The following is a 22,038-nucleotide window of genomic DNA, read 5'->3' as shown; positions in this document are numbered from 1 at the left end:
TACGATGTGGATGCTGTGTCTGAGGAGTAGCCTCTGGATGCATTCCGAAAGGATTAGCGGCGAAAGGAGCGTCTGGGCGGGTGAGACTGTAAGGTCCCCATGGATTTTGCTGTATCCGTGTCCTTTTTCATCTTTTCTAAGGCCTCATCCACCTTTGGCCCGAATTGATGTTCCTGGTCAAAGGGATGGTTAAGGATGGAGGCTTGTACTTCTGGTTTAAACCCAGATACCCTTAACCATGCATGACGACGGAGAAGGACGCTGGTGTTAATGGCCCTGGAGACTGTGTCTGCTGCGTCTAGGGCACAACGTATAGAGGTGTTTGTGATTGTTTTACCCTTTTGAATCAACTCGTTGGCTTTACTTTTATATTTTTCAGGGAAATGTTGCATTATGCTCTCTAATTCATCATAATGAGCCCTGTCATATCTGGCCAGCAGTGCCTGAGTGTTTGCTATACGCCATATGTTGGCGGCCTGGGATGCTCTGCGTTCGCCTGAAGCATCTAGCAGTTTTGATTCCATGTCAGGTGGTGGTGCACCGCCTGACACTTGTGAGTTTGCCCTTTTACGTGCTGTAGAGACCACTAAGGAATCTAGTGGCGCTGGTCCCCTAATGTAAGAGGGATCTGAGGGAGCAGGTTTGTACTTCTTTTCGATACGTGGGTTAAGGACCCTGGCTCTAACTGGGTCTTTAAAAACTTCTGCCGCATGCTTTACCACCCCTTTGAGCATGGGCAGTATGGAGGTGGACCTCTGTGTAGTATCGAATGTGTCTAGGAGGAAATATTCCTCCACAGGGTCATTATGCATGTCCACCCCATGATAATGTGCTGCTCTTTGCAGAAGATGGTTAAACTCTAGTGAATCTTCAGGTGGAGATGGTCTAGAAGGGTAAATATCGTCTTGTGGGACGTTGGGGATATCTGGTATATGGTAATCGTCCCATGGATCTGGAGATCCTGTAGGGGTGGGGTCTTTTGGCACATCCCCTGTATCATAATATGGGTCCCCATGATCATCATCGTCTGGAGACGGAGTAGAAAGATGAGGTGGGGGTGGAGGTGGGGAAGGAGGTGGGGGTGGAGAGGGTGGAGGTGGGGAAGGAGGAGGAGGTGGAGGAGGAGGGGAAGGTATTCTGAATGGAGAGGTAGCAGAGTCCTTCCTCTTCGGAGGTGGAGGAGGCTTCTCCAAATGCCCCTTCTTAGTAGAGAGCGTCAAATGTCCAGTTATTGGATCCATGGTAAGAGTTTTTTGCAAGGGATCCAGTGTAAATAACTCTGGTGAGGTAATTTGGTCCGTCGGCGTCGGGCCGATGATTTTTTAGGTTTTTCCGTGCCGGTTTGATATTTAGAACCCGGCTTGGGACCCTCCGGTCTCTTGGTCGGCGCCAAGATGTGCTTCGGCTTGGAAGTGTCGGTGCCGGTGGTTTTGTGTGGTTCGCTCGGCACCGAAGATGGCGTCAGTGCCGAAGGGCTGGGCTTCGACCCCGAGGGTTTCGGTGCGGAGCTCGGTGTCGAGGTGGAGGCCGGCTTCTTTTTCGTGGCCGAAGTGTGTTTCTCTGCACCGCTGGCAGGCTGGCTCGAGCCCGAGCTGCCGGAAGGCTTACTTGGCTTCTTCACCGGGCCCGAAGGTGGGGTGTGTGAAGCAGTGTCTCTGGTCTTGCCTAGGCCCGGAGGCGAAGGCGTGACCGAAGCCTTTTTGGTTGTCGGCGCGGGTGTGGGAGGGGGTAGATTGGTACTCACGACCTTCTGCGCCGGGGTGATGTCCTCCATATCTGACTCGTCGGCCTCGGAAGCGCTGACGAGGTCCTCTTCGGTACGATGATGTTCCGGATCTTCGATGTAGTCTCCGAAGATGTCGACTGGAATGGACGTTGAGGAGTGTGCCATGTTCGTTCTGGCTCTTCGGTCCCGAATAGTCTTTTTGGATCGGAAAGACTTACAGGTCGGACAGTCTCGAGCCTCGTGTTTCGGGAGAGGCAAAGGTTGCATACCTCATGAAGATCGGTGTGGGGAAATTTGGACCCACATTGAGGGCACTTTTTAAATGGAGTTCTTTCCATGAGCCGGGACCGGAGCCTGGGTAGGCCCGAAGGCCACCGTCGATGACTGGAACCGAAGGTTTATGTCGATGAGAAGGCGCGTTGATTGAAGAGATCGTGATCGAAACAATACAGCGATTGGGGTGAGGATTGCGCGTCGGTCGTCGAACTGGAAGCTGTTCGGAACCGGAGCGCGAAGATCACATCCGAGCCCGATGGCGGAAAAAAACAATCTGAGGATGGAGCCGAAGCACATGCGCAATACGATCCAAAGGAGGAGTCACCGACCTCATGACTTCCATAGACTTTCCAAGAGGAAAAACAAACTGCAAACATCTGGGCCCAACACCAGATGGCGATCTATGCAAAGTGTGTAATCAGCAGCTCATATGCCTCGAACACATGGTTATCTAATTGGCTTTCTGAAAGCAGCCAGATGGTGGTAGAATTTTCAGTGTATGAATGTGTGATGTATCCAAGCAGCAGAAAATCCGTTATGAGAAAGAGACAAAGAGGAGCAATCGGCGTGCATAAAAATCGAATATCTAAATTTGAGTAGGTGAAATTCGAGATTGATGTTACAGTCTTCAACACACTGCTGTGTGTTTCACCTGTTAACCCATGAGGATTATGTTACTTACCCAGTAAGCATCTGTTCTTGGCATGTAGAGCTGTAGATTCACATGCTTTGCATACTCCTGGCATCTAGTGTTGGGTCCTGATGTTTGCAAGTTTTTTCTTCGAAGAAGTCTTACCAGTCACGAGGTAAGGTGACTCATCCTTTCGGTGATAGTGAGCATGGGCATCGACTCCATTGTTAGATTGTTTTCCCGCAAGAGGGTGAGAATTGAGTGAGTGAGTGTAGTACAGAGATGTCCATGCGTATGTAATGTAAATAATGAAAGCTGCAACAACTACAGCTGCCCGGGAGGTGAGAGGGCGCATGTGAATCTACAGCTCTACATGCCAAGAACAGATGCTAACTGGGTAAGTAACATAATCCGTTCGAGGCATGTGTGCTGTAGATACGCATGCTTTGCACAGACTATATAGCAGTAGTCTCCCAAAGCAGTGGCTAACCAGTAGGTGTGGCAGTGGTTTGAAAAAGTGTCTTTAGCGCTGCTTGCCCTACATTGGCTTGTTGACGTGTTAACATATCCACACAATAGTGTTTGGTAAATGTGGGTGGTGTGGACCACGTTGCTGCCTTACAAATGTCAGCTATAGGGATGATACCTAAGAAGGCCATAGAGACTCCTATTTTACGAGTGGAATGTGCTTTAGGAGGAATAGTTAAAGCTGTTTTAGCTTTAGCATAGCAAGTTGAATGCATTTAACAATACATCTTGAAATACCATATTTAGAGATAGGATTGCCTTTGTGAGGTGTAGCAAATGCAACAAACAGTTGTTTTGTTTAACGAAAATCTTTTGTTCTTTTAATATAGTACAATAACGCTCTTCTAAGATCAAGTGTGAGGAGAGCTCTTCTATCGAATCAGACTGCGGGAAGAACACAGGTAACTCCACTGATTGGTTGATATGAAAAGCAGAAACCACCTGGGGAAGGAATTTTGGGTTGGTGCGAAGAACTACTCTATCTTTATGAAGATGAAAGAAGGGTTCATCTACGGTTAATGCTTGTAGTTCACCAACTCTCCTCAATGAAGTGATAGCAATGACGAAGGCAACTATCCATGAGAGAAATTGTAACGGACAGTTATGTAATGGCTCAAAGGGTGGACCCATAAGTTTTGTAAGCACAATGTTCAGATTCCAAACTGGTGCAGGAGATACCCTGGGTGGTATTACCCTTCCCATCAATGCTTTAATTACTGGAAACTTGAACAAAGATAGATGTCTGTTTTGCAAACATGCGGCTACTACTACAAGATGCAATCAAATGGAGGCGTAGGCTAGACCAGCACGCTGTAGATGCAAAAGATAACAAATAATATTTTGGACAGAGGCATCTAGTGGTTCAATATTGCTGTTGTTATAATATACAACAAATCTTTTCCATTTTGCTGTATAACATGCTCTGGTGGAAGGCTTTCTTCCTCCTTTAAGAATAGTCATACACTCTAGTGGCAAGTTTAAGTATCCAAACTCTATGACTTCAGGAGCCAAATTGCTAGATTGAGCTCCTTGGCGTTTGGGTGTCTGACTTCTCCATGGTTATGAGTGAGAAGTCGGGAATTGTCTTCGGGGTGAAGACCGAGCAGGCGTTGCAGTCGGCGCTCTGATGATCCAGCGGCAGGCACAGGTTACAGACTGGGTGCTGATCCTTCTGTGTGTACTTGTGGTGACAGTTCTGACAAAATTTGAACAGGGTTTTGTCCATTACCGTGCCCAGGGAGCCCCCTGCATGCGCATTCTCCTATGGTCGTCGAAGATCTTGATTCTCGACTCCGCGTTGACCTCCGGTCGCCACGGGAAGTCGAAAGAACTTCCTCACGGTGTCTCTCCTTTATTTTCTTTGATTCTTCTCTACAATCTTGGGAGCTTCACCGTAACGATCCAGACCTAACGGTGGAAAAAAAGAATCTAAAGATGGCTGCCAAAGGTGGGAGCTTCGAGTGGAAGCCCATCGACGTCACAGAAGGACACCAAATGGATTTCGACTGCAAGGACTGTGAGGCATTGGGAGGTGAGTTCGTTAACATCTAGGTCCGGGTCTAGCCTTGGAAGTGATAGCAAAGCAGAATCACAGAGGGTACTGAGGTCAATGTTTTTAGTGTCACGGAACCAGGAAGTAGCCCTCTTAGGCTGGCCCCTGAAGTTGTTTCCTCTCTACCCTCCTCTATGAAGCCTCTAGAGGAAGAGGGTTGTGTGTCTGATTTATATGAGGAAGCGTTAGGGTCTGAGGATGTACCTTTGGACCCTCCCCTATAAAATGAGCAGCAAAAGGAGCCTCTGTTTGATGGGGACTGAAGCGCTCCTATAGATTATGCCACGAATGTCTTTCTTCATCTTTTCTAAATCCTCATCAACTTGAGGTCCGAAAAGATGTTGCTTGTCAAAAGGGGTATTTAAAATAGACTGCTGGAACTCCGGTTTAAAACCTGAAATTCTAAACCATGCATGTTGACGTACGTGAATGCTGGTGGTAACTCCTCTTTCTGTAGTGTCAGCCGCATCTAAAGCACATCTAATGAAGGAATTAGATAGGAGTTTGCCTCCTGAACTAACTTTTGTGCTTTCTTTTTGTGCTCTTCTGGGAGGTGTTGAAGTAGACCTTCCATCTCGTCCCAGTGTGCCCTGTCATACCTAGCTAGTAGGTCCTACTTGTTGGCAATGCACCCGTGGTTAGCGGCTTGAGCGGCCACCCTTTTACAAGATGCGTCGATCAATTTAGAATCTTTGTCCGAGGGAGGTTCATCTGCAGAGGTCTGTGAGTTTGCTCTCTTACGAGCATTAGAGACTACTAGTGAGTCTAAGGGTAGCTGTCCTTTAATAAAAATAGGATCAGATGGTGGGGGTTCGTATTTTTTGTCAACACTATTTATTAAAATATGGGCACAAACAGGGTCCTTAAATATCTCATCTGCATGTCTCATAATTCATTTTAACATGGGTAGACTCAGACTAGTCCTATGTGAAGACCCTAGTGTCTCAAATAAAAAGTCTTCATTCAAAGACTCTTTATGTAACGCAACTCCATAAGCTGCTGCCCTTGTAATTAGCTCTTGATAAGATACATTATCATCTGGATGTGATGGCGTTGCAGGGTATAAATCAGGATCATTATCAATGGGTAGATCAATTTTTAGTCATCCCATTGATCTGCTGGTAAATGAACATTGTCGTCATCATCACCATCCCCTAAATCAGGCTGTGTATGAGGAGACCCCTGAAGTGTTATGCATAGTGGATCTGAAGCTGTCAGTTGTGGCAATGGTGCAGATGGTGGAGGGGATGGAAAAGTAGGGTGAATAGGACTTGTAGCCATGTCCTCCATCTTGAGACGAATATTATAACCAGTGTCCTCTGAACTGACTTTGTTTTCGGAAGGTGGTTTAGCTCAAATGTGTCCAGTATCTGGATTAATGCACATCTTCTTCTATTTAGGGTCTAATCTTTCTTACATAACGTTCAGGATTGATCCCGGGGCTTCAAAATATCTTCTTTTGATTTTGGCGCCGAAGGTTTTGGTGCCGAACCAGAATTGTCCTTTTTGTCCTTTGAAGCGAAAGGTTTTGGCTCCGAACCACACTCGTCTTTCGGAGAGAAAGGTTTCGGATCTGAAGACAATCTGTCTCGACCCCGAGCCGGAAGCCTTGACTGTTTCGGTACCTGGCCCGAGGGCGGGCGGCGGAAACATCGTCTCGGTGCTGACCAAGGCCCGAAGGCAGAGGTGGTGCCAAAGCCTTATGTTTAGTGGAAGAGAGTTTATGGGGTAAATGGATTTTAGTACTCATGGCACCCTGTCCCGGTGGAACGTCCTCGGACTCCAGTTCGATTTCCAGCCCGGAATCAGATTCTTAAGACAGAAAAGGACCTCTCTTCTTCTGCTGCTGTGGCTTCATCCTGTACGGATTCTTCTCTGGTGGGGGTTGTACTTTTAGTCAACCCTAGGTGTTAAAATGCAGGCACGAACAGGGTCCTTAAATATCTCATGTGCATGTCTCATCATTCCTTTTAACATAGGTAGACTTTGACTAGTCCTATGTGAAGACCCTAGTGTCTCAAATAAAAAGTCTTCATCCAAAGACTCCTTCGGATAGCTCCAAAGATATCTGGTGTATGTTGGATGCTTTGGTACAGCATTTCTCTTTGTCTACCCCGATGATCCCGAAGCGCCTTTATCGATTGGAATGATCGACAAGCCTCACAATCTTCTTCCTTGTACTCAGGTGAGAGTACAAGTTGCAGACTTTATGTAGATCAGTGCAAGGGTACTTGGAGTAACACGGAGGACAGAATTGAAACGGAGTCCATTACATCAGCAGAAGGATGGAGTGACACAGTTAGGCCCGAAGGCCTCCCATAATGTTTTCGACCAAAGATTGAATATGCTACTTACCAGTATGCATCTGTTCTTGGCATGTAGGGCTGCTGACATTCATATCTGTGCATAGATCGCCGCCTAGTGTTGGGTCCGGATGATTGCACATTGTTGTCCTGGAAGAGTCTTCGAAGTATCACGAGATAGGTGGCTCCTCCCATGGTCTACTGTGCGCATGGGCATCCTCTCCATCCTTAGATTGTTTTTCGCCATTATGGCAGTGATGGAGTAGATACAGTAAGTGATGACCATGCTATACATTAATTCTGAGTGCTGCAGCCGCTACAGGCGCCGGGGAGGAGGGTGGGCGATATGAATGTCAGCAGCCCTACATGCCAAGAACAGATACATACTGGTAAGTAGCATATTCAGTTCGAGGCATGTGGGCTGCTGAATTCATATCTGTGCATAGATTATATAGCAGTCCCTCCATTAGCGGCGGATGCCCGTGCCAGCTGCAGCAGTCTGAAAAAGAGTTTTGAGAACAGCCTGTCCTACAGCTGCCTGCTGTTTTGAGTGTACATCTACACAGTAGTGTTTGGTAAATGTATGTATAGTGGACCATGTGGCTGCTCTACATATTTCCTGTAAAGGAATATTTCCTAGGAAAGCCATTGACGCCCCTAACTTTCGTGTTGAGTGGGCTCGTGGGGGAATCGTTAATGTGCGTTTAGCTTTTTAGCAAATTTGAATACATTTAACGATCCATCTGGCTATCCCTGCTTTGGAAATGGCGTTGCCCTTGTGTTGTGGAGAAAAGGCAACGAAAAGTTGTTTTGTTTTCCTAAAATCCTTTGTTCTGTCTATATAGTACATGAGGGCCCTCTTTACATCTAGTGTATGGAGCATTCTCTCTGCGACATTTTGTGGACTTGGAAAGAAAACAGGCAGTTCAATAGTCGGATTCATGTGGAACTGCGATATCACTTTAGGCATGAATTTGGGGTTGGTACGTAGTGCAACTCTGTTGGCGTGAACCTGTATGAATGGCTCTTGAATGGTTAGTGCCTGGAGTTCACTAACTCTTCTTAACGAAGTGATTGCCACTAAGAAAGCTACTTTCCAGGTGAGGAATTGAATCTCACATGAATGGAGAGGTTCAAAAGGTGGACCCATTAATCTGGTGAGGACCACATTGAGGTTCCACACTGGTGCCAGTGGGTGTCGTGGGGGAATTACTCGTTTGAGTCCCTCTAAGAAGGCTTTGATGGCAGACACTCTGAATAAAGAGAGGTGCTGCCTGTTTTGAAGATAGGCTGCTATTGCGGTTAAATGTATACGTATGGAGTTGTATGCCAGATTGCATCGGTATAAGTGTAAGAGGTAACAGATGATGTTTTGAATGGATGCGTCCAGCGGGTTTATGTCATTGTTGTTGCAGTAAATGACAAACCTCTTCCATTTAGCCGCATAGCAAGCTCTGGTTGTGGGTCTTCTGGCCACCTTGATGATATCCATACATTCAGGTGGCAGGTTTAGGTAGCCAAACTCTAAGACTTCAGGAGCCAGATTGCCAGGTTCAGCTGTTGCGGATCTGGGTGCTGAATTTCGCCATGGTTCTGCATTAAAAGTGCGGGTTTGATCCGCAGCCTTTGATGCGGCACCACGGAAAGTTCTAGAAAGGTGGTGTACGATAGTTGGCGTGCCCATGTGGGAGCAACTAGGATGAATGTCAGTGAGTGTTGTCGCAATTTGCGTGCCACTAGCGGTATTAATGGCGCTGGGGGAAAAGCGTACGCAAATCTGCCGGACCAGTTCATCTATATCGCATTGCCCTGTGACTGCGGATGTGGGAACCTGGCGGCAAAGCTTTGGCATTTTGCGTTTTCGTTTGTGGCGAATAGGTCTATCTCTGGATGACCCCACTGTTGGAAGTACGGTTGGAGTACTGACGGATGTAGCTCCCACTCGTGCATCTGGTGGCTGTGTCTGCTGAGCAGATCCGCCATCTGGTTGTCCTTGCCCGGGAGGTGTTCCGCCATGAGGAATATGTTCCTTTGAATGGCCCACTTCCACATGCTCTGAGCCAGATGAGACAACTGTGGAGAGTGTGTTCCTCCCTGCTTCTGTATGTAGTACATGGCAGTCATGTTGTCCGTCCGGATCAACACGACTTTGTTGCACAAGTGTACTTTGAATGCCTTCATGGCTAGGAAGATTGCCATCAGTTCCAGAATGTTGATGTGCATCTTCTTTTGCTGTGTGGTCCATAGTCCCTGCACTGTGTAATTGAGTGCATGAGCTCCCCATCCCTGGAGAGAGGCGTCCGCTGTCAGTATTATTTGCGGAACAGGCTCTTGGAACGGTCGGCCCTTGCAAAGGTTTTGTGGATTCCACCAATGCAGAGAGTTGTATGCCCAACCGTTCACCAACACTAGGTCTTTAAATTGTCCGTGAGCCTGATTCCATTGACGTGCTAAGCACTCCTGAAGCGGGCGCATATGTAGTCTCGCGTGCGGGACTATGAAAATGCAGGAGGCCATCATGCCTATCAACTGCATGAACACTCGCGCTGGAAGGGAGTGTTGAGGTTTGAACTTTGTGATCAGCATTTGCATGCTGTTGATCCTCACTAAATTTGGCTGAGCTGTGGCTGTCAGAGTGTTTATGGTCGCGCCCAGGTTCTGTCGTACGTGTGCGGGTTGAAGATGTGATTTTGGGTAAATTAGTGAGAATCCCAGACTGTGAAGAAGGTGAATGGTGAGGGACATGTGGCTGGCACATTGCTGGGCTGACTTTGCTTGAACAAACCAGTCGTCCAGGTAAGGGAAGACGTGAATGTGCTGTCTCCGTAGATGTGCAGCCACTGTTGCTAGGCACTTGGTAAAGACTCTGAGTGCCGTCGTTACTCCGAAGGGGAGAACTTTGAACTGATACTGATGCCCTTGAATAGTGAACCTGAGATATTTTCTGTGCGATGGGTGTACGGGTATGTGGAAATACGCATCTTTCAAGTCCAGTGTGGCTAGGAAGTCTCCCTGACTGAGTAGCGGTAGAACCTGCTGTAGGGTGAGCATATGGAAATGCTCTGATAGAATGTAGTGGTTGAGGGGTCTCAGGTCTAGTATAGGTCTGAGAGAACCGTCCTTTTTTGGGATTAAGAAGTACAGAGAGTACACCACTGTCCCCTGTTGGTGGATGGGCACGACTTGTATCGCACCTTTTTGCAGCATACTTAGTACCTCCTGCTGCAATAATGACAAGTGCTCTACGGACATAGGACGGTGTTTTGGCAGTATGTTGGGTGGAGTGGACGTTAATTCTAGACAGTAACCGTACTGGACAATGTCCCTGACCCACCTGTCTGTGGTGATGGTTTTCCAGACTGACAGGAACTGCTGGAGTCTCCCCCCCGACAGGTGTTATGTGGTCGGGGGGCAGGGAGAAGGCGTCACTGTTTGTTTTTGGGGAGGACCTGGTGTTGCCGTACCCACGTCCTCTGCCTTTGGTGCTGGATCCACGATATCCACCTCTGGTGGTTTTATCATAGTTACTTTGTGTGCCCCCTTTATTGTACTGCTGCTGTGACCCCTGGCCTCTAGCTGCTCCTCTATTCCCGGGGCGACGAAAGGAGCCACTACGAAACTGCTGCGACTGCAGAGCCCCCATTGATTTTGCAGTTTGTGTCTTTCCTAATTTTTTCGAGGGTAGTGTCAACTTCTGGGCCAAATAAATAGTCTGGGTTGACCAGTTGATTTAAGATATTGTTCTGAATCTCAGGCTTGAAGCCTGAGATTCTCAACCATGCGTGCCTCCACAACATGACGCCTGTGTTGATCGCCCTTGCTGCAGTGTCCGCTGCATCCAGAGCGCATTTGATGGACGCATTGGTAAGGAGTTGTCCCTCTCTGATAAGGAGCTCCGATGCCTCTTTGTATTCATCTGGCAAATGTTGTAGCAGTGATTCTAGTGTGTCGTAGTGGGACCTATCATAACGGGCCAGGAGTGCCTATGTGTTGGCAATGCGCCAGATGTTTGCCGCTTGCGCTGCTATCTTTTTGCCTGAGGTCTCCAGCACTTTGGACTCCTTGTCGGGGGGAGGAGCATCACCCGTTGTTTGTGAATGGGCTCGTTTGCGAGCATCAGCAACAACCATGGAGTCTAAAGGTAACTGACCCCTAATGTACATAGGGTATCCGGGTGCAGGCTTGTATTTCTTTTCGATTCTGAGGTTTAGCACCCGTGCCCTGGTTGTTTCTTTAAAAATGTCTTTTGCAGGTTTTAGAACTCCCTTCAACATTGGCAGAGTTTTGACGGTTTTCTCAGAGGAGGCGAAAGTGTTCACTAAGAAGTCTTCCTCTACCAGTGTCAGAATGGAGTTCCACTCCATGATTGGCAGCAGCCAGTTCTATGAGGGCGTTAAAGGCAGCAGTGTCCTCTGTGGGAGATGTCTTGATATTGTAAAGCTGCGTGTCAGGAGTATCTGGTGCGTTACCCTGGTCGGTGGGGTCATCCCATGCCTGATCTGGGTCTTGCAAGTGGTCATCAGGATCGATATCCCCAGGGTAGGTGGTATCATCCCCTATGTAGTCTTCTCCTGCGTCTGCCTCTGAATGCGTAGGAGAAAAGGACGGTGGATCCTGATGGAAGGGTTGAAAGTGTTCATGAAGCACTGGTTCGGAACCTGCCGGCAATTTGTGTTTGAGAGGAATTTTGTATGAGTCCAAGCCCTTCTCTGGCGTGATTTTCCGCTTGCGGAGCATCAACCTACCAGTGTCGGCGTCGATAAAGTGTGCCTGTGAAGGCTCGATATCGGTTTGTCCAGTGGATAGGGACTGTGTTTGGCGGACACGTGTCCGAATTTCGAACATTTTCGGTGCCGTGGGTGGCGGCAATCCAAATGTGATGTGCGCCGGCGCCGAGTGTGATTTTGCGGCCTTGTGCGTTTCGGGACCAGACGTAGAGTGGAGGGTTGCCCGGTCTCTGATGCGTTGCAACGATGCTGAGACCTGTTGCAAGGTGAACGCAGATGGCGCCTTGGAACCGATCGGCACCTTGGAGGTAGGCGTCGAAGCGGCATCCGACCTATTTCCAGTCTTTGGGTCGTCGATCCGAAGGGAGGTATCGACGCTCGTCGGAGTCGATGATTTGGCAGGCGCCGCAGTCTTCGTCGTCGACGGGTCGGCCACCTTGACCTTGGTGGGTTGGGCCGTAATCTTCGGAGCCATAGGCCGGGGCGCTTTGTGGGGACCGAGGGCCTTCTTCTTTGGCTCGGCGCCCGGACCCGTTGCTGTGAGCTCGGCACCGAAATCTCTTTTGGCGCGTTCGGTGCCGAGGACCTGTGCCGGCGTCGAAGGAGTGGAGGGCTTCGAGGCCTTCGATCCGATCGTAACCTGTTTAGCTTTCGGTTTCGATGTAACCGGTGCGACGGACGGTTTCGGTTTCACTGAAGGGAATCCAGCCGTCTTCGATAATAATGGCTCCTGTGAAATGTTCGAGGCCGGGCCTTGAGGCGGGGCCGAAGAACCGTGTGATTGATCTTGGGTAAGGCCCGCGGGCGATCCCTCGACCTGAGCCTTATGACGACTTAGTCTCTCGGCCTCCGTATCGACGGGTTGTTCTAGCTCTTCGCTGGAGCTATCTTCCTCGGCCCCAAGGGCCTCATTGTAGTCTCCTACCTCTTCGACGACGTCTTCGCCCTCAAAGATCACCTCATCGTCGTCTTTCGATCGGGAGTCGCGTTCGGAAGCGTGGCTGGAGTCTACTTCTTCTACGCTCTCGGCGTCTTCGTCCTCGGTGCTAAAGATGTTGGCAGGCACCGACTGCTGTGCCTCCAATCTCGCTGCCCGTCGATTCCGGAGAGTCTTCTTCGATCGGAACCGGGCGCAAGCCATACATTTCGACACATCGTGATCCGGTGAGAGACATTTGTTGCATACCGGATGGACGTCGATGTGTGGGTATTTCGCGTGGCATAGAGGACATCTCTTGAAGGGAGTCCTCGATTCCATCGTCGATCGAAGTTCGATGTTCGGACCAAAGCGGATCCGAAAAGCGTGAAGAAGGTGCTAAAACACTAAAGAAACTGGTCGATACCGAACGGGAACAGTACCGACGAGATCTAAAGGCCTTTTGGCCTTAAACTAAATTTTCTTAACTTGAGCTACGATAAGCACATTCCGAACCCAATGGCGGAAAAAAACAATCTGAGGATGGAGAGGATGCCCATGCGCACTGTACTCCAGGGGAGGAGCCACCTATCTCGTGATACTTCGAAGACTCTTCCAGGACAACAATGTGCAATCATCCGGACCCAACACTAGGCGGCGATCTATGCACAGATATGAATTCAGCAGCCCACATGCCTCGAACAGAGAGTTTCCCGATCGAATCGATAATAGGGAAACACGTACAATAACAATACCGTCAAGGGTACAGTGGATTACGCACCGAGGGGAAGCCGAATGACTGTTTCGAACCAGATGGCAGCAACACACGTCCGAACCCGATGGCGGAAAGAACACAATTAACAGTGGAGTCAATGCCCATGTGCACCATCATGAAAAGTCATCTTACCTTGTGACTGGGAAAGACTTCTTCAAAGAAAAACAATTTGCAAACATCCGGACCCAACACTACAGCATCTACAGCATACATGCCTCAAACTAATAGTTTCTCCTGAAGAACTGACCCTAAGGTGTGTTACGAATAAACAATGCAAACTTCTCTGTAAACCCACAACAAATTTCAAAAGGGCATTGTTTTTGAAATCCTTAACACATCTAGATTTAGACCTGCATGCTCTATTTAGCACTAAAATGCTGATTAGTATTCAGAAGGCACTAACAAGAATCACTGACCTTGGAGGACTTATTTTCCTTCCTTTCAAACGTTTCTCTCTAAATTCTCGTCTTTGGCGACGAGACCGCCGGCCCTGAAAATATATTAAAAATGAACAGATTAAAACAGCAAATAATGTAATGTCATTAATAAATCACAAAACTGGAAACATTTGCTAAAATCAGGTATTACAGTTTACCTATATTTAAGAGATTACTGCAGGATAATTGTTACAAATGTAGGCATTCAAAATGAAATAACGGAGTATCTTAGAAACAATATAAAGTCCATGAACTGTGAATATTTCATTGAAATTTATTTTTAATGTCACAGATAAATGGCCAACTTGACATGATTCTTCACACAAAATACATGATAATCATGATTCTTATCGCGAATAATCGTTTCTCCAGCACTCAAATATCAAATTCCAAAACAACTAGTCAAATTTGATTAAATGCTTAAGAGGTTCCTAACAACAGCAAGAGCTGTGACGGTCCTGAGGGAATTGCCTTATGATACCTGGTAAGCAAAAGACACAGGATACCTGGTGGCATGATCCACTACCACCAGAATAAACATGTCCCCTGAAGCTGTTTGATGGTCAGGGGGACAAACAATGTCAATCCCCACCCTTTCAAAGGGAACCCCAACAACTGGAAGTTGAATTAAGGGGGCCTTTGGTTTGCTACGTGTCTTGCCACTGGCTTGACAGGTAAGACAGGAGTTTCAAAAGCCATTCAATTTCAGGGACATGTTTGGCCAGTAGAAGTGGGCAACCACCCTACTCCATGTTTTAGTCTGGCCAAGATGCCCAGCTAGTAAGGACTCTCTTTACTTCAACTTCATTAGTGGTCCCAGGTCTGGGATCCCTGGCCTAAGTATACAGAAGTCCTTTGTCCCAATAGGTCCTGTAGGAGCCACTGACATCTCCCTTTCCTGTGGAGCAGTTTGCTGTCTCAGGCTCTCAAGAGTGGGATATGTTTTTGTCCCGAGCACAGATCTTCCCTAGAGGGTCCCCCTGGTCCTAGGAGCTCTACTGTGTAAAGCCCAAGATTCTGGGGCTCAGTTCCCTCTGGGACAGACAGGTCTTCTCCACGAGGAGAGGGGATCTGAGCTTGTATCTAGTCCGAAGTTTCCCAGCCTTCTTGCCTTTTCTCTTGGAGGTTTGGGTCATTATTCCAGGCTCCAATACCTCATTTTCACGCTAGGATTTGGTCTGTGTGTCTACACATACACCAAACAGTTGGTTCTTATCCAGTGGCAGCTGGTGAATTCTGAAAGTGGTGAGGCTGTGGGGGGGGGGGACAACGTGGGGGGTTGCGGATTCTTTGGGGTTTAGGGGCAATTCCCCCATGCACCTGTTTTTAATAAATGGGGTGAAGTTATGCATTTTTCATTAGAAGACATCACTGCACAACTCAGTCAGGCCTCACACTCAAAAACAATTAAAGAATACAATATTTTTCACCATGAAGTATCAAATGATTATACAATGATTATACAAATTAAAGCCTTTGCTGGCTCCAAGCTGCCTTTTCCTGATTTCTATGAAGCAGCAACAACCTTCCTGACTTTCACGCCCTTGGCTTCAGAGTGTAGGAGGCCACACTCTTTCCCTTACAGTCAGAGGCACACCAAGTTAGGCAAGGCATTAAAGGAATGCAGGGTGTGAGGAACATTAATTAATCTAAGGCCTACCCAAAAAACGCAACGGCCTGTCAAAAGAGCATTTTGTTCTTTCCACTGCTATGTCTTACGAAATAACATCTGTTCAGACTCTTAGACACCAGTTCTTTGCTGTTGACCCCGGGGTCCCGAGTAGGCATCATAGGTGCAGGTTGCTACTGCACAGCTGAGCAGCAAGGAGACGCGATAATGGGGAATAGGCATGGCACAGACGCATGTGACGTCAGTCTCCGGGTGAAGAAAGGAGAGAAAAACCTGCCCGCACAGCGCTGTGCCTGTATTTTGCACTAAACACACCCAGTACACAAACACAGGTTCACAGCGCGCACAGGTAGCACAACTCATTTCACAGTTTTCCGAGAATGCCCGGTGCTGATGCTATTTCTCGACACTGTACAGTGTAGGACTGTTGGGACCTTGTGTGACAGTTAATTCACAGTCGGGTGTCCCTCTGCAACTCTCTGCTAGTGCCATGTGTAACCTTCCTTGGACCAACCCTCGGCACCTCCACCTCAATCCAGTCTTAGGCATTGTGGAGCCCCCCAGGCCTTTCCCCTTATTAGGAATGATGGGAATTTGGCATGCCGTGTGACTAGGCTGGTATGTACCCTCTTAGTGAAGGAATGCTGGACTGCAAAGATACATGGGTGTCTAAGGAGGGAGAAATGCAATACAAAATGTTCTTGTTGCTTTCGATGCTCTCTGATTTTGTTTACATTACACAAAGGTGGGTGGAGGGCACCTTAGGCAGCCCAAGCTAAACTATAAGCTGCTTTCTTGAAACCTGCAGCATCCTCCTTGCTGTCTTCTGTGTTGCACAAGTGTGCTGGCACTGGAACTTCACTGGGAATCTCACTACATCCAAGCAGGAAGCAAACACCTTAAGTCTCCACAGTGTGTCTTTAAACCACTGCGCAGACTATTTCTCTGCTTCTCGCCTGCAGCCACTACCCCGCCCTTTCCCACCTCGTCACAGGGTGGAGTGAGTGATGTACACTGACCCTACCCTGTAATGAGTTAGGAAAGGGTGGGGTGACAAGGGCTCCACAACCAGATTGACGTGAAGCCCCGGCGCTACAGGGCTTCAGCCTGAAGCACCCGGGATTAACCTAACCCACCAAGTCATTAGGGGTGGAGATTATCTATGAGGCTATGTCTTTGCAGAACTAATGACCTCACAGAACCCGGGTGTGAGAAGTTGGCCTGGTATATGATGTTCACTAGTTAAAGTGACCACCTTGTACCATGCCAAGCAACCCTTATGGTGTGGTTGTAAGTCAACCTTTTCGGACTAGCTGCCCTAGTGGTAGCGTAGGCTAAGCAGTCTTTGAGGCTAAACTCGTGAAGCGTGTTAAGCCAGCTGTTTTACCAAATGCAACCCCCTTTTATACCAATGAAAGGACACCACACAGATATATATTCAAAATATATATGTATTTATTTCTCAAAGTAACCCCTAGTCTCTTTATGAGCACAGGAGCACAAATCGTCAAACAAGATTACAGTAGAATACACAGAAGTTGCACTTTATATGGATAGGCCCTGGTGGCCGCTCAAACCATATACTAAAATAGTGGTATAAGTACCACGAACAGAAAAGGGAAAAGGCCTAGGGCCTCTAGAATCGCTGGGCCTACAAGGAGCTAACTTCAGTTAGTGACCAGGAGGTCCACGGGGTGCGTGTGCAGAGCAAATAGTCACACGCGTGCTCCCATAGGTTTTCAATGGGTGCGTAAAAGTTACAAAGTTACTGCAAAAAGGATCTTCCGGATGGACTATGACCTTAAGATTGGAAACACAGACACTAGAGATGTTACTCTACACTTGGGCACCGGAGTGCCAGCTTTACCTCACCCACAGGAAGCGGGTGCATAGGTGTCGAAGTGCGTCGGGTTTCTTCTATCGGGTCAATGGAGTCTGTGAACAAAGATGCTGCAGGCGGTCGTCCGGAAGGGATGCGGTGGATCCAAGAGTGGATCGGAGTTGTAGAAGACCTGTAAGCAGAGGGGACAGTGTTCACAGTCACTAGCCAGTGACCAGCGTGGCACCAGGTGGGTACCAGGCGATGTCGGGTGCAAACAGGAAGAAAGGTGTAGCTTGTCTCTGCAGCCACGTGGTCCCTGAAGGTCGACGACGTCCAGGAGTCGGTTCACGAGCTGTCCCACGCAGGCTCTCGCTGTCGGCGGTGTCGGCGACTTGGTCGAAGCAAACAAGCCTTGGCAAAAGCAATTGTTGTGGAGAGCAAGATAAGCTGATGGTTCTGACCAGCAAGGTCAGAGGGATTGCTCCTTTGGAGGGGAGCAAGGGCCAGTCTGGAGCAACCAGACCAGCGGTGTATTTCTTGAAGTTCGTCGCCAAGATGGCCACTAGCCAGCGGGCCAGCAACCGGTTAGGCGCGTCGAGTGGCAAAATGCAGAAGGGCCCCACGCAGCTCGTGGAGATGCTGAAGGGCTCACCTTTGGTGCAGATGCTGCTCGAGGGTTGGGCTTCTCAGATCCCAAAGCACAACTTGGAGGGAGCCTCGGTTGTTGCACTTGCAGCTTGTCGTGGTCGTTTCAAGATGGCTGGCTCCACGTGTCTCGTTGCCTCCACGGGTCTCTTCTTTTCAGGGACTGTGGATCGGGCGGTGAGAGGTCTGGAGGTCCAGGTCTTGTCAGTCTCTGGGCTCGGGCTCCGGCAGGAGGCGGCGGCAAAGCAGACGTTGATTCGCTGGATGGTGCTTGCGTTAGCAAGGTGGTCACTTCCTGACCACAGGGGAGATTTCCTTCAGTCTTCTGTGCAGCAGAATGTCGAAGTTCCCGTCTTCTTCTTAGTTTCAAGTTGATTCCAGGATGTCTGAAGTCTTAGGACACAGCTCCTACCTTTAAGCGGATTCTAGGGGCCGGACTACCTGCTAGGTCCCTCCCTAAGGGTGGGACCAGGAAGGGGGGTGGTTACACCCCCAATCCTTTGTCCAGCTCGCCCCAGGCCCGGGACTGGTGTGCCCCAGGACCGGTTTGAACTGGCATATGCACCGAGGCTCCTTGTGAGCCACAGGCATGTCTGATTTCTTTCAAGCCCTACCTGACCAATACACAAAATCCTGTCTGGGGTGGTGGACGCACCTCCCCTGGCAGGAAACCCTTTGTCCACACCTCCCAAGCTGGAAGGACTCCCAGCAGCAGGAGGGCAGACTTGTGTCTGTGGTGGCAGCATCCATTTTGTGGAGCTGAGGCTATGTCTGATTTTACCCGGGTTTCAGGTACTGTACATGTCGTGTCCCTCTAGAAGGGTGGAATGCTAACCCCGTCGCCAGAATTGGCGAGGGGTTAGTATTCCAATTCGTATGACACCTTACTCGACATGTTTTGATAAAGCCAAACCAAAGTTAGCATTTAACCGCGAGGTTCATAATGCACTTAAGAGTATATGGTATGACGATATCTGGAAACAGTAGAAGGAAGTTGTTCCGACCACTGCAGACAGGCTCAGCTCATGCCAGAGCACCATCTCACATGGAACCAAGCACTCTGCCTTCAGGATTGTTAAGGCCTGCCATAGGAGTGACTTATAGGTTAACATGTGTCCCATTTAAGGTTAGGTATAGGTATACTACACCTAAGTAAGAGGTGGTTACACCAACTTACCCCAGCTGAATGATCAGCCAGTTGTGTCAAATTTGTTAGGCCAAGCCTGGGGTGGCATAATACATGCTTCAGCCCCTGGCATGCCTTAGATACACCAATGCCCTGGGTACCTAGTGTACACTGGTACAGGGGCTCACAGGGTGATCCACTTCCAATTGGTTATGCACCTAGGGTGCATAGTGTAAATTTAGTAGAGAGAACAGCAGGCTGGGGGTCTGATTGGCAGGCTGCGGAGGCGGAAAGAAGGTGGGCAAAGTGATGGTTTGCCCAATGTGAATGGCAATAACAACCTTTGGCAGACAGGATGGACGGGTCTTGAGGACAACTTTGTCCAGATTCACTGAGAGAAAAGGAGGCTTTTAAGAAAAAGCGTGGAGCTCACTCACTTGCCTGGCAGAGATGATGGCCACCAGGAATGCAGTTTTGAGAGTTACAAGCCTCAAAGGACAGTTGTGCAGTGGCTCAAAGGGAGCGCACATTTAAAAAGTTAAAATGAGATTTAAGTCCTACTGAGGCATAATGAAAGGAATAGGAGGAAAGAGACGAGTTATGCCTTTCAAGAATCCATTAACAACCGGGGACTTGAAAAGAGAAGGCCGATCTTGAAGCCGAAGGAAGGCAGAAATGGGCAAGAGGTAGCCCTTGATAGTGCCCAGAGCAGAGCCCTGCTGGGCCAAAGAAAGGAGGAACAAGAGAACCACAGAAAGAGGGGCAGAGAGGATCCACAGCCTTTGCTGTGCACCATGCCACAAATTTGTTCCATCAAAAGGCGTATATCATCTTAGTGGAGGGACGCCTGGTTGCCAAGATTACATCGCAAACTTTGGGAGGCAGGTCAAACAATGTCAACTGCCGCCGCTCCATCTCCACGCAAGGAGGTGGAGGCATGACAGGTTCGGGTGGAGGACTGTCCCCTGCTGCTGCAACAGAAGATCCTCCCGAAGAGGCAGTCAGATCAGAGGATCAATGGCCATGTTTAGCAGCTCAGAATACCAGACTCTTCTCGCCCAATCCAGAGCCACAAGAATGACTTGGGCCCAGTCGCGCTTGATCTTCTTCATCACTCTGGGCAGAAGTGGTATAGGCGGAAAGGCGTATAGAAGAACGCAACTCCACTCGCGACGGAAAGCGTCTCCAAGCGAGTGCCGCTTTGGAAATTCCAACGCGCAGAACTGCTGACATTGCGCGTTCTCTACGTTGGCGAATAGATCGAATCAAGGGTCTCCCCACTGTCGAAAGAGACCTTGCACCACCTCCAAGTGAAGACGCCATTCGTGATCCATCATGCACCTACGGCTGAATTAGTCCATCCTGCCGTTCAGGGAACCTGCCAGGTGTTGAACCACCAGGGAAATGCCCTGATGCTCCAGCCATGTCCAGAGGCGCAGAGCATCCTGACATAGGGTCCACTACCCCACCCTGCCCTGTTTGTTGCAGTACCGCATGGGGGTGGTGTTGTCCGTGAACACCTGCACTACTCTTCCCCAGACAGAGGGAAGGAATGCCTTCAGTGCAAGACGAATCGCCCGGTGCTCCAGAAGGTTGATGTGGAGCCCAGACTCCACCGGAGACCAGATGCCTCTGATCTCCGCCTCTCCCACGTGGCCGCTCCATCCCAGAAGGGATTTGCCTTTGACCCAATCTTTGTTCGTGAGGCACCACTGCAATTGCCGTGCAGTGCTCTCCGAGATCTGGACACAATCGGACAGATTCCCCTGATGCTGTGCCCACTGGAACTTCAGGTCCCTCTGGAGAGCCCGCATATGCCACCTAGCATGATCGACCAGCAGGATGCAGGAGCTCATGAGGCCCAGCAGCCGCAGGGTCATTGTAACCGAAACCCAGGATAGAGGCTGAAAGATCGGAATCATAGCCTGAATATCCCGGACTCGCTGTTCGGGAGGATAGACCCGAAACCGCGTCGTGTCCAGAACCGCTCCGATGAAGAGGAGCTTCGGAGAGGGAATCAGGTGTGACTACAGCACATTGATGGAAAACCCTAGCGAATTCAGGAGGTCGGCCGTAGTCTGGAGATTGGAGAGGACAGCCTGGGGCGAGCCCGCCTTCAACAGCCAGTTGTCGAGCTAGAGGAAGACTGACACCCCTGATCTGCGCAGATGAGCTGCGACCACTGCCATCACTTTTGTGAACGCAAGAGGGGCACTGGTAAGGCCAAAGGTGAGCACGATAAACTGAAAATGCTCGTAGCCTACCGTGAACCGCGGGTAACACCGCTGGGTCTAACGCTACTATCCAGTCTTATGGGAAGCAATTGACGTCCCTGTGATCCAAAATAGGACACAGGCCCTGGTCCTTCTTGGGGACCAGAAAGTAGTGGGAATAACAACCACGACCTACTTCTGGGACAGGGACATACATGGTGGCTCCCTTGGCTAAGAGAGACGTAACTTCCTGCTGAAGAAGGGCCAGATGATCCTCTGACATACCGTGGTATCATGGTGGCATGGCTGGAGGGGTAGGCTCGAAGGGGAGGGAGTAGCCCCTTTGGACTATTTGCAAAACCCACCTGTCCGACGTGATGGTGCGCCAGTGAGGGAGGTGATGGCAAATCTTGCCGCCCACTGGCGTTTGATGGGCCTGAAAGGTCAGACTAGGAGGGTTTGGAGGCTGCTGCAGAATGGGAATTGGTGGACTGGCCAGCCCGCTGGCCCCCGGAACCACGGCGGTTGTTTCCACATCCCCGGCTGTGCGAAGGGTGGGCAACTTGCTGCGGCTTGTGGCCCTGGGTGGGACGTAGAAGGGCACCCTTTCCGTAGCCACGAAAAGGGCGAAAAGCAGACTGCGCAGGGCGGGTGGAGAGGCCCAAGGACTTGGCCGTAGCCCGTGAGTGCTTGAAACGCATTGTCTGCGTTGTCGCCAAAAAGGCGACCGC

General features: G+C 49.3%; 1 protein-coding gene across 17 annotated transcripts in view; it reads right to left on the bottom strand.

Moving 5' to 3' along the window:
• The window catches only part of CLASRP (CLK4 associating serine/arginine rich protein), a 900,118-nt gene that overhangs the window by 521,377 nt on the left and 356,703 nt on the right, over positions 1-22,038 (bottom strand). For all 17 annotated transcript variants that reach the window (XM_085625696.1, XM_085625697.1, XM_085625686.1 and 14 more), the window contains one exon: positions 13,851-13,924. In XM_085625696.1, the coding sequence (XP_085481822.1) occupies positions 13,851-13,924 (74 nt within the window). The remainder of the gene's footprint in view (positions 1-13,850; positions 13,925-22,038) is intronic.

This window comes from Triturus cristatus, chromosome 9 (genome assembly GCF_964204655.1).
Source record: "Triturus cristatus chromosome 9, aTriCri1.1, whole genome shotgun sequence".
Taxonomy (NCBI): domain Eukaryota; kingdom Metazoa; phylum Chordata; class Amphibia; order Caudata; family Salamandridae; genus Triturus; species Triturus cristatus.
The sequence above is the reverse complement of the archived record's forward strand: the minus strand, read 5'-3'. Positions and strand labels throughout refer to the sequence as shown.